Source organism: Drosophila takahashii, chromosome 2R, assembly GCF_030179915.1.
Source record: "Drosophila takahashii strain IR98-3 E-12201 chromosome 2R, DtakHiC1v2, whole genome shotgun sequence".
Lineage (NCBI taxonomy): Eukaryota > Metazoa > Arthropoda > Insecta > Diptera > Drosophilidae > Drosophila > Drosophila takahashii.
In genome coordinates, this window is record NC_091679.1 from 43,389,294 (window position 1) to 43,401,717 (window position 12,424).

Below are 12,424 nucleotides of genomic sequence, written 5' to 3' on the forward strand. Positions count from 1 at the left end.
CCGTGGAATACATTAAGCATTGTTCCTGAACTTGTATGAATGGATAAAAAAACAGAATACACATGAGTGACGTTTATATTAAAAGTTTTTAGTCTTACATAGATATGGAACGGTTACAGGAATTCAATGGCGCGGTTTACATACTTATTTTTGTGGGGATCCAGTTTTATACTGATCCCCTCTCTGTAAATTATTATATATTTTAAAACACCCAAAGTCAAACCTAAAGACTGAATGGCTCGCAAGATTTGCGGCTTATACTACGAAATCAGAAATCCAAGATCATAGGATAAATCGAAAAAACTCGGGCCGTTACAACCGAAAAGTGTTCACTTTGAGGGCTCCATGTCTATGCTCGAATCAATTACATTCGCAAAGGATGCGACCCAGCGGGAAAAACAGGACAAAAGTTTTCTTTTGAACCTGCTCTTCCAGCAGGCGCACATCAGATGCGAATCTATTTGGTAAGTTGTTTTGCTACTTGGCGCATGGATGATCGCAGATCGCACAAATGCCAATAGCAAAGTCAAAAAGGGGCCCACACGGCGGTCACTTGTTAGGCCAAGCAACCCCGCTGTCCCCGTAGATAGGAAGCAGTGCCTCCACAGAGGCTACTGCAATTATGAAATGATGCATGTCTTCTTCTGCCTGGGCGGTGGTGTTGGTGACGGAGGAGGCGACCAACCGAAGTTGTTCCAGTTGCCGTGGGGCTCGTTGAAGGGCGGCTGGCGCCGGTACTCCACCGGCGTGGGACGCAGGTTCTCGAACCGGTGATGGCCACTGGGAATGTGGCTGTAGGTCGTAGACCTGGTCTTTGGCGGCGACAATGGCGGAGCGCTGGGCAACTCAATGCCACAAGGCACTCCATTAATGTATTGTTGAGTTCCACGTGGATCTGACATCTGGGTTTCCGGTCGCTTGAAAGGCGGAATAACCAATGGTTCAGATGCCTTGACCACCGGACGTCTGGAAGACGTGGGGATCTGGGGCTCTGAAGGACGTGGAACTGCCTTTGGTGCAGCAACAGGTCGTGGAGCTGGCTTTGGTGTAACAAGGGGTCGTGGAGCTGGCTTGATTTCCAAATTCAAATCCTTCAGTTGGGCCTCTATTGAACGAACCGCATCCGAATCATGATTCACATAGCGTGGAACCTTGGGCAACTCCTCAAATAGTTTGTCCACCTCCGATTTCTGGGGCTTGCACTCGATACCCAGCTTGAGCAGTTCTTCCTTGTTGTAAAAGAGCTTAGCGGCCTGAGCTGGATTCTTTGTGTGGGCAGCTGAATTGAAAAAGATTTGGGGGTTAGAGGTTTCAAATAACTTTTTAACTGAGCTAGAGCTTAAAAGATATCGATATTTTCGATATTTTGATAATATTGTTTCGATAATACAGATAATCAGAAAAACATCGATCTTTTGAAATATATCGAAAATATTGATATTTTAAGCTCCTTTCTGCGGGCCAGAGAAACAAGCAATCGGTGATTTAAGAACTATGACCGTATAGCTGCCGATTTATTATGCAATTAGAGCAGAGTCATCGACAATAGTTGGATTTGGATTGGTACTTCTTAGCTCACGATTTGTTTCTCTGACGCACTTTAAATGGATAAGGATTTTTACTTCGCTTTAGGGGTTGTCCCAAACCGGATGCAGGCTGCTTCACAGCTGGTCCTCCGTTTTCCTTATTCGCATTGACTTCCTCGCGATAGTACGGGCATCCAACCAAAGTTTTGCGATCGCGACACATTTCGATTATCCGCCGGAAATCATTATTCTGGCTAAGCGTTCGTGGATTCCCGATAAGAATAAGCAGCGACATTGGACGCGAAAGCAGGACATTCAGACGCTAAATGATCAAAATATATTATTAGTTCAAGAGGTTTCTCCGGGTCTTTGGTTTCTCGCATTTTCAAACTTATTTCTCTACAACATCTTATATACACTTACCCTTTCATTGTTCAAGAAGCCCAGTTTGGGAGTAAAGGATCGCACGAAGGACACTATGATCACCTGCTTCTCCTTGCCCTGGAACAACTCCACAGATCCGCAATCTATCTGCGACCAGTTGCGCATGTTCAGCTGCTCCTGGATGCGTTGGTACTGGTTCTTGTACGGCGATATGATGCCGATGTCCGTCTGCAAGACCTTCTCGCCATTCAGACCAAAGTACATGAGATCCTTGACGTAGTCCATTACGGCGTCGATCTCCTTATTGTTGCACAGGCTGGTAAATGGTATATTATAAATATAAGGATAACAATCGTAAAAAATATAACTGGAATTATATCTATAATCCATTCCAAATATCCCAATTTATAGTGATTTTTGTTCAAAGAAACCTATTTATAGAATATCATGATAATCTTATAATCTTATGATAATCTTATAATAGTTTTGTTCCAGATTGTTTAAAATCGGATGTTTAGAAAATGTTTTTCAATTTGTTTTCTATTTACAATGTATTTACTAGGTTTTCCGATTCCTTTTCTTCCTTAAAACTCTCGTCATCGCAAAATTTTAACTATTTTCTATATTATAATTTTTAGATTTTTCGTATTAACCAGTTATTATTCTTATTTCCCCTTGATTATCCACTCACCTCACAGAGCTCTTGGTGTTCATGGTGGTGCCAAATACCGAATGGAACATGATGGGAAAGTCAGCATTCGGCATGTGAAACCAGTTTTGAAAACGGCAAACACTTTCTGCAGAGCAATATAATATATAGTATTATGATCCCGGGAGTTAGTTAAACCATCTACTCACCCATGGGCGCCTGAGCCCTGAGTTTTCCCTCGTAGTAGAGCTCGTTGTACAAGGAAACAATCTCCGGATGGGAGCGATAGTTGCGGATGAGGCGAGTCTGCACAGCCGGATTGTAGTTGCCGTCCTCGTCTATTTGGTAGCACTTCCTCTGGATGAGTCTCTCGAACAGCGACAATCCCAATCCCCATTCGTTGGCCCTCTGCGACTGAAGGACCGGTCCCAGCTGCTTGTGATCCCCGGATAGGATCAGATTCGAAGTAGGCGACAGGGTGCAGGTGATGCCCATCAAGGCCTCCGCCTCCGTGGATGCCGCTGCCTCATCTACAAACACATGCGAGAACAAACCGCCCTTGGCAAATCCTCCAGTGGACAACTTGCCGGCCAAACTGAGGGTGCAGACGACAATGCGGTACTGGTGCACCGCCTGGACGGCCGGATAAAAGTGCAGGGCGTACATGTTGGAGTACTCCAGCAGCAAATCGTCGATGTTGTCGATGCGCCGATCGCAGCTGGCGGCGAAGATGCGGGTCAGCGGTCGCGGCTGACTCTCCGGAGCCTTTGCAATGGCCTTCAAGAGCCGCAGAGCCACTTCATCGCAGGCGGTATTCGAACCAGCCAGCACCAGGATATGAGTTTCAGGACGACGCACATACAGCTGGTAGATGGCCTCGCAAATGGTCGCCGTTTTCCCAGTTCCCGGAGGACCAAAAACGATATACGGAGCTGGAAGCTTCTCGCTCAGCGCTATCTGCTGAACCGCCTGCATCTGCTCGGGATTACTCGAAATCCTCCGGTTGCTCAGCTGCAAGGCGCCGCGAGCAATCGAATCCCGCGGGATCTCACCGGGAAACAGAATCCGCTGGACATCCGAGTGCCTGGTGAGGGACAACTGCTGGAGGGCCCGGTACTGATACCGCATCACCGCCCGCAGCGGCCGGAAGATCAGGGTGTAGGTGGTGTTGTCCGGCAACTGGCGCTCGCAAGTGATGTTCACCCGCTGCGTGGAGACGCCCAGGATGCGGGCAAAGTAAACCCGCGGCTGCTTGTCCAGCGATCCGAACCTCTCGTCCACACTGCGAGCCCACTTTAATATGGAATCGAAATCCTTGAGGGCCAGTTCCAGCACCTGGTTGTTGTCCTCCAGCAGCTGGCGAACTCCCGTGCTCGGACTGCCCTTCTCGTTGATGATCAGCACATCGTCGCCGGGCGAGAGGACATCCTCTACGCTCATATTGTTGCCGCCCAGTCGCAGCTTCACCGACAATTCCCTTCCGAACTGATGCAGCTCCATCTTGGACTGCTTGAGGCCCAGGTAATGCTGCAATCGTTCGATGTCCTCCACCTGGAGCAGGGTGCGCAGCGTGCCGCTGAGATTCTCCTGGGTGATCTCCCTGCCCAGCTCACAGTAGTTGCGATAGTGCTGGTCAAAGTCCGCCAGCCGCACCTGGGCATCCTCGTGCTTCAAAGCACTAGCCACCTGGGTGGGCGGATTGGCCGGCGGAAGACCCAAGCTCTTGAAGGTCTCGTTGCTGGACAGCCGATACGGATTGATATTGAAGCTAGCCTTGGGCAGCGCCTCCGTTCGCATGAAGTGGTGCTGCTCCACGAATCTCTTGCCCTGGCTGGTGAACCCAATCACGATGGGCTGCTCCCGGAGGATCATGAAGACGTGCGAGTCCACGAAGAAGACAAGCTCCCCGCTGGATGGGACCTCCAATGGCATCAGCGCATTGTAGACGTAGTAGAACTGACGCGACTGCACTATGATGAACTTGTTCACTATCAGATCCTTGCTGTCCGTCTTCAAAGTGAAGCCAAAGTAGTGGCTGTCCACGCAGGTCTGGTACGAGAGGGTCAGCCTGGGCGAAGAGCTGTGAAGAAAAGAGAAAAAATTAATATAATACAATATAATACATATAATAGTATAAGTTAGAAATTAAGGGATTTTATAATAAAAGTAGATAACGGATTAATGCTTAAATAATATACGAATACACCGAAAGAAAACATCGATATGAAACGTAGATCGATTTTACATTATTTAAGATAATTTTAAATTGATATGTGGCTAGGTAAATTTGATGTGTGGCCAGGTAAATAGAATAAAATAAGTTTGAGATTACTTTTAGAAATCAAGGGATTTTATAATACAAGTCGATAACGGAGTAATGCTTAAATAATATATGAATACACCCAACAAAAATCTAAATGAAACGTAGATCGATTTAACAGTATTTAAGATCAATTTTAAATTGATATGTGGCCAGGTAAATTTGACCTGGTCGAAAAGGGTATTTCATGTAAAAACGATATGGTTTTTTCAAGACCGGAAACTTACATGGCCATATCGGTTTTACGAGAACATATATTACTTTCAGAAAATATGCCTATTAATAAAGAGATTTTATAATACAAGTAGAAACGGATACGAATATCATTAAACTTATCTTTTCTTAATTTTAACATTCAGCTAATTTAAAGGAGGTTTTACTATAATTAATTACTATAAAATAATGTTATATATTTCCATCGAAACTTACAATTTCTCCATCTTTTCGAGTGACTTGAAATCGGATTCGTCGCCATGGTACTCCACATGCTCCTCATACTTCTCAATTGTATCGAAGTTCACCTGGCAAATATAGCAACCCAGAGAGGTAAGATCGAAATCTTTCACCGGTTTTTGCAATTGCGTCTTTTGGTATTTTAGAAGCGTAGCCGTGGCCTTCGTATCGAGTTTATATTCTGATAAAACAAAGCACTCATGCAGTTAGGAACTCTTTAGAACTTATAGATAGACTACCTTCGATCAAGGGCTTGTTGCCCTCCACAGCAGCTCCAGGAACCAGACCCTGAACAACGGTACCCTTCAAGCGATGCTTTTCATCCATCAAATTGAACTTCTCCTTACGAAAGTCCATCAAGGAGAAGCTCTTGATGCGATAATTATTATTTCCCCGCGGCGTGTTGATCAGAAAGTTGGTCCTATGCAGCAGAGATCCAATCTGTTGAGATCGTGAGAAAAACGAAACATTGCATTTTATTTCAATTGTTATTGCTTACACCCATGCAGTTCAGTTATTGATAGCCTTATTCGCTATATCTGTGTGGCCAACAATCTGCAATGGCGTAATTTGAGTCTACTATATAAAGTCAAGTGCAGGCTACGTGGCCATTGTTTGCATATCAGTAAAAACGGGGAATCACATGATTCGGTCGACATTATTTCACAAGACTTGGGACAGTTTTCTAGTCCCCAAGCTAAATTTTCAACTCTAAATTCTTATACATTTTCAAGATTCAAATTTAACAAGCGGGAAAGAATTTTCTTATAAAATGGAAATTCTAATAGGGAAATATCTAAACATTTAAGAAGGTAATAAAAAAGTATTTTTATCCCTCTTCCCTTGACAGCGAAAAATCCCCTTAAAATATGGAAATATGATCTATGTAGGCATTTATATTACTTTGTTTGTATAATGAAGCATGTTAATTGAATGTACACAAAAATCCACTTGAGCCATACACTTAAATTGTTGTTTATGACCATATTTATCCAATTTCTTCAACTATTTTTTTCGGTCCCTTTGACCAGAATTTCAGACCATAGGATCGGTTTTATTTTTCCTATGCAATCGACTTTTACGCCTAAACAGTAGTTACCCCTAAAGATCTCAATAGTTTGTTCTATATAGTTCTAATGTCAACTATAATAGTACACCTAATATAACTTTTAATTAAAAAATAATTTAAAAATAGCATTTTTATTTATAACCAACGTAACATGACAAGTGCCTGGATTTCTGAACAGATTGCAACAATGTACTTTTTTCCTAATAACCAGTAGTTAATTGCCGGTGTAGAATCCGACCTGTACTCTTAATACGCTGCAATCAGTGATCGCTACCACCTGGGACTCCCCGGAACAAGTATTTACCCTCTGTATAACCATTTGATTTCCCTAAATATTGATTGATTTTCCTAAATAAAAATTTGATTTCCCTAAATAAAGTCTAAGTCTGGTCTATCAGCAAACATTCTAGTAGATTACGTTCATTATAATCGGACTTCCTATTAACTTTGGACAATTGGCGGCTATTTTTAAGGAAGAGAACACGTAGTAAAGCTTCTTGTCCAAGTTGAGTTATTGTATAGAAAGGTTACGCTATAGGGTATACGAATTCGGACCATCACAAGATGGATCTGGTGGGGCAAACCCGCAACTAAGTGACTCATGTGCTTGAGCGGGTTATAGACGCCGTCTATTTAGTCACAACGTCGATCGGATGTGAAGGTGTTTGTGATTTGTGTTGATAATACAGAGCGAATGTTTGGGCTGTCAGAAAACAAAGGAAAGCAATGCAAAATACATTCTTATCGCGGGTGGGCTTGCGAATCGGTAAGCATTCTAGAACTTTGCTGACACTGGGAAATATTTATAATTTGTTTGAACTTATACATATGTATAAAAGAACTTTGCCAAAGTAAAGAATTTTTTATCGTTTTAGGTAAGATAATAAAAACAATATCAAAGTTAATTTACATTTCAAATAGGAATATTGCTTTAATAGCAAAAATACCAATACATACAAATTTTAAAAAATCAAAAGAATTCGTTCTGTATATGATAAAATTGGTAATTGTTAAAGCAAATTAAAATACTTGTACTGAAGTACATACGTTGTAGACACAGTGCGCTCTCGATATAGTAAAAAAATTATTTTTTAGTGCACATTTAAAAAGGCAAAGAACGATTTTCTTTTTAAATAATTAATAAATATTTTACAAATTATAACAGCCGAAATTTGAAAATAGTGAGTGGTAAATATAACGTTCATTATCCCTTTCAGTCTAAAAATGTTGTATCGTAAGTTCCGGGAGTTCTTACATAAGTGTTCACTGTGCATGTGTCTGGACAGAGGAAGTGAAAAGCCTGATAGTGTATTATCAAGTCTGGGGTACTCACATTCCAGGCTCCCTGGATGGAGAGCAGCACTCGCACTTCACTGCTATTGGGCAGGCTGCCCAAATGGGCATCGAACATCTGGCGCATCTTCATCTTGTCCACATACCACTCCGTCTGGGCACTGATCACCTGTTTCAGGGCCATCTCAAGTAGAAAAGTTCCGATGAATTCGCGTTCTGTAGGAGGAAAAATAATCGTTCGGATGTTTTGGTATTGCAAAAATAGGTTCTGTAATATATGTATAACTTACCCCACGGCACCGGCGGCTTTCGTGGCATTCCATTGGCGTAGGTACCGGTACCTGATCCCGTACCTGTACCTGGGGGGACTTTGATACCGTTATTGGCCGGCGGCGTTGCCGGCGGTGTCAACATATCGGGCGGAGTACCGGTGCCATTGTTGTTATTGTTATTGCTTCTTGCACCGGCCGCCTTCTTTTTTTGATTTTTGTTTTTTGTCATTTTGTCCAGAAGTTCGTTTTCTTGGTCTTTTTGTTCTGTATTTTTTGTTGTTTTACTGCACTCACTCACACAAAGGCTAGGATCGATAATCGTTTTGCGAAATGTTTCTATTTCCTAAAGCACGATCGCAATTAAATGTTAGTTATTTGCGAACACAAAGCCCAGACACAGACACACACACACACGGATCTTTATAGACTATATAGATATAGTATAGCGTTAGGAATTGCAGCTGACGAATCGAAGTGCACGGCGCGACGTTCAGTGAACGAATGACGCGAATGATGCGCCAGCGGTTTTTTATATGGAAGTGCAGGGGCTTACGAGGGGGGATTACTGGGAAAAATAGGTACGTACAACAAATTAATTATATTAATAATAATAATTAAAGGGGTTTTTCAAGAACCCTTTTTCACAACTTAAACCCCCCTTCCGCCGTCCCTGTGTTTGCTATCTGGGCTGTGTGCAGCTGAGAGCCCTTTCAAATAACGGGGATCAGTTCACTGGAACTGGAGCTTTAAGCGAAATCCACAAGCCTTCCTTCCAATGCTGGAACTTACATATCACTGCAAATTTTGTTTATTATCTAATGATATTCTTTTTCTGGCCCATCCTAACCTTTTAAATGTTTATTCCTTTGTGTGTGCGTGTGTATTTTTGTATTGGAATTTTAGCGTGTAGCACTTTTTATAAAATCAAACTAAACGAAAACATGAAATTTGACTTGAAATTCGGGGTAAGTCCCGAACTCGGTGTTTGTTTGTGGCACGATCGGGCTTTTCGGTATTTTTTGGGATTTTTCTTGGGATTTAAAATACTAAACGGTAAGATCAGTTGGGGTATTCTACTTTTCTCAACCAGTGGATTTTAAAAAACAATAGTGAACTCAAGATAATTCTAAAATTTACCACCAGAAAGCTCGAATTTCTTATCCTCAGGAATTAAATTAATTTTGTTAAATTTCTCAAACTTTTTTGACCTAACATTCTCTAAACCTTATTTCTTTTTATACAAATTATAATTTATTTCTATTTTAAATTCAAATTGAAAATATGTGACAAAACAAATCTTCTTAAAAATAAAATAAGCTGGATATGGATTAATTATGTTTTTTAAAATATGAGCCTTAAACCTACTTAATCTAAAAATAAACTATTTCTTGGCGAGCTTCAGCTTCTCGGATCCGAAGATCACTCCAGTGTCGCCTAGTTTGCGCTTCATGGCGAACGGATTGACCGAGTTCAGGGGAGTCCTGTGCTCGGGGGTTTTGCCCATGGGAACCTCTGACTCCGATTCGCCGAAAATGTTCTCCTGGGTGTCCAGCGGAGAGGGAGTAATGTCCGGAGTCGAGGGACGAGATGCCGCTGCCTTGAACATATTCGGTGAGTTGGCCAATCTCTTCAAGGTGCCCCTTTTAGCCGAGCTCAGCTCGATGGCCTTGGGCTTGGGACCGCTCTGCGATCCAGAAGTGGGCGTCATGGGCAGGACAATGGTGGCAGCGATGCCGCTGGCGCCCAGCAAAGTCTGCTGCTTGCGGGCCTCCTGGACGGCCTCCAATTGGGGCAGCAACTCGCACAGGCGATCCGAGAGGTGGATGCGCCCGCGTTTGGTGGCGTACTTCACGGCCAGCTGCAGCAGATCAGTGCAGGCAATCGACTCTATCAGCTCCCTGGCCCTCGTCTCGCACTCGCTGCTGCAGGCCAAAGCAAACAGCTTGATGGCCGTCTCCTTCTGCAGCTTCTCGGCGCCCTCCACCTGCATCAGACTCGAGCGCAGCAGGGCATCCTCCAGCTCGGACTTCTCCAGCTCAATGTCGCACAGCGGGATCTGCAGGCGCAGCTCCTGGAGCATCGGGCGGGGATTCGTCATGGGGTAGGAGGTGCCGCGGCACAGGACGGCCTGGACGATCTGCCGACGCTCGGAAACGGCCACCACGAAGAAGTGGTGGGCCACGCTGCTGCTCTGCTTCATGGTGTCGCAGATGGGGAACCAGGCGTTGCTGCTGCGGCGGTAAAGCTGCAGGAGACCCATGTTGTCGGCGAAGCTCGGCGATCCCGTGTCGCTGTAGCCCAGCCAGACGAGTTGTCTGCCTGGCGTCAAGGGAACAGGCAGGTGTTCCTGCCGCAAACTCAGTCCATTTATGTTGACCAGCATGGCGGCGAGGTGCTGCTGCTTTTGGCTGGGCGCCGAGCTGTGGTAAACCACCATTAGGCTGTGCTCGTGCCCAGCAATGGCCACCACTGGTCCCGGAATGCTGAGCACCTCGCGCTGCGTGCCCATCACGCTGAAGATGCGCAGGAAGCTGGAGCTGGTGGCCACGGCCACTAGATGACTGGTGGCCACCAAAGCCTCCACACTCTCGCAGTCCGGCAGGCTGAGCGACCACTCCTTGTTCCCGGCGGCGGCCAGGGCAATCACCACCAGCTTACTCGACTCATTGGAGGCCAGGGCCAAGGCGCCACTGCTCAAGCTAGCCAAATTGTGCTGGCTGTAGTTGCTGATGTGCAGCGCATGGTGGATGCTGGCGTCGTGGAACTCCACGTCGATGGAGCCGTCGCCCGAGGGCTCTAAATGCGCGGTGACAATGCCCACATCGTTCCAGGCCATGTAGCGGTGCTCCAGATCGCTGGGCGTGGCACTCGGCTGGAAGGCCGCCTGCTGCTTGAAGAGCTTGATCTGCGGAGCAGCGGGTGGAGGAGCAGGGGCGGATCGGCTGCTGCTGGCCAGGGATTGGTTGGACGTGTCATCATAGTTCATCACCTTGCGCTTGAGCTGCTCCAGGCTAACACCATCGCCGTCATCCGCTGCGGTATCCAGGTCATCGCCACCCTCGAATTCATAGTCATCACCTAGAAGCTCCGCCTGGTCATCCTCCAGACCCTCGCCGCCGCCAGCCTCGTCGGCATCGCTGAGAAAGACGGTGCCCAGCTGTCCCGTGGCATCGCAGAAGGCCACCTCCTCCTCCCCAGAACGATTCCAGGCCAAACAAGTGATGGCATTGCAGTCATTGGGCGGCGTTTCCACCGCCAAAGCCTTCCTCTTCTTCACATCGAAGATGCTCACCTCGCCCTTGGTTGTTCCTGCCGCCAGGCGTTCTCCATTCGGCGAGAACTGGCAGCAGCTGTAGTTACTGGACACGGAGTCATCACGGAGTTTAAAGGCCACCTCCCAGTTGGCCGTGTTGAGCACCACAATCTCGTTGTCCGCCGCGTAGGCCAGTAGCTCGCCGGTCTGTGGCTCAAAGTGGGGCGTTCCGTAGAGACTGGCGTTCTCGAAGCTGTTCACCTTGGGCAGGCCATCGATGCTCTTCAGCTCCTTGGCCTCCTCAAAGTTCCAGACCTTCAGCTGACCATCGCCGGCGATGGAAACGAGCAGTTTTCGCTCCGCAAACAAATCCAGGGCGAGGATCGGACCCGTGTGCCCCTCCAGAACGGTTTCCTGGCCAGCCGTGTCTCCCTTGAGCACCTTAATGGTGGTATCCTCGCTGCCGGCGGCGGTGTATCCGCCGGAGACCCGGAGGCAGGTAGCCGGAGCCGTGAACCGCATGAGGATGCCATCGCTGTCCATCTCCGGGAAGGTGTAGGCATGCACCGTGTTGCGATCGGTGGAGGCCAGCAGGCGGCTGCCCGTGTGGGCGATGCACATGACGAACTCGCCCAGGCAGCTGGACCGCGGATCGTCGTCGCTGATGCAGGTCCAGTGGCGAATGTCGCCGTCGGTGCCGCAGGTGATGATGAACTCGCCGCGCGGCGTGTAGAGGAGACCCGTGTAGCCATTGGTGTGCGCGTAGCGCAGGGCACTGCGCGAGAAGCTCATTATTAGGTTTTAAATGTTACAATTAAAGTAAATTATTCGCGCTGATCTCCGCCACTTTTGGCGCCAAAAGAAAACACTTCCGAATAGTGTTGGATAACGACTTTATGAGGATGTTTTGGAGTCGCTCGCTTACAACACTGTTCAATCAGCTGTTTTACAAATACCCTACCCTTTCTCTCAGGGCATTTCCGTTTCGACATCCATTTTGTCACATTTAGTAATATATTTATTTGTTGTATTTAAAAGTATGTATATTTACCTAAATAAATACAACTTTATTTACGTATTTTATTTTATTGTCAAAATAATGCAATTGGAAACTAAAATATGCAACTAAATATTAGTTTTAATGCTAAAATTTAACAATAATATTTAAGGTAAGCTTTAACCCCTTTTTTTATTATCTCTTAATT

General features: G+C 45.8%; 2 protein-coding genes across 3 annotated transcripts; both read right to left on the reverse strand.

The window, feature by feature from the left end:
- Positions 1–61: 61 nt before the first annotated feature.
- Positions 62–8,958, reverse strand: LOC108059782 (uncharacterized). Of its 2 annotated transcripts, none has more exons than XM_070212391.1 (10): positions 8,814–8,958; positions 7,985–8,309; positions 7,735–7,910; positions 5,572–5,773; positions 5,309–5,513; positions 2,769–4,639; positions 2,602–2,707; positions 1,950–2,226; positions 1,623–1,848; positions 62–1,279 (listed from the first exon to the last, which is right to left on the reverse strand). In XM_070212391.1, exons 2-10 carry the CDS (start codon positions 8,193–8,195, stop codon positions 621–623), a joined length of 3,933 nt encoding a protein of 1,310 aa, XP_070068492.1. In that variant the 5' UTR covers positions 8,196–8,309; positions 8,814–8,958; the 3' UTR covers positions 62–620. The 2 variants fall into 2 exon arrangements, with proteins under 2 accessions (XP_070068492.1, XP_017000701.2); XM_017145212.3 differs by having other exon boundaries at positions 8,756–8,909.
- A 264-nt stretch (positions 8,959–9,222) lies between these two features.
- Positions 9,223–12,091, reverse strand: Ctf4 (Chromosome transmission fidelity 4). The gene has a single exon (XM_017145229.3). The coding sequence runs from the start codon at positions 12,009–12,011 to the stop codon at positions 9,348–9,350; it is 2,664 nt and encodes an 887-aa protein (XP_017000718.2). The 5' UTR covers positions 12,012–12,091; the 3' UTR covers positions 9,223–9,347.
- Positions 12,092–12,424: the final 333 nt, after the last annotated feature.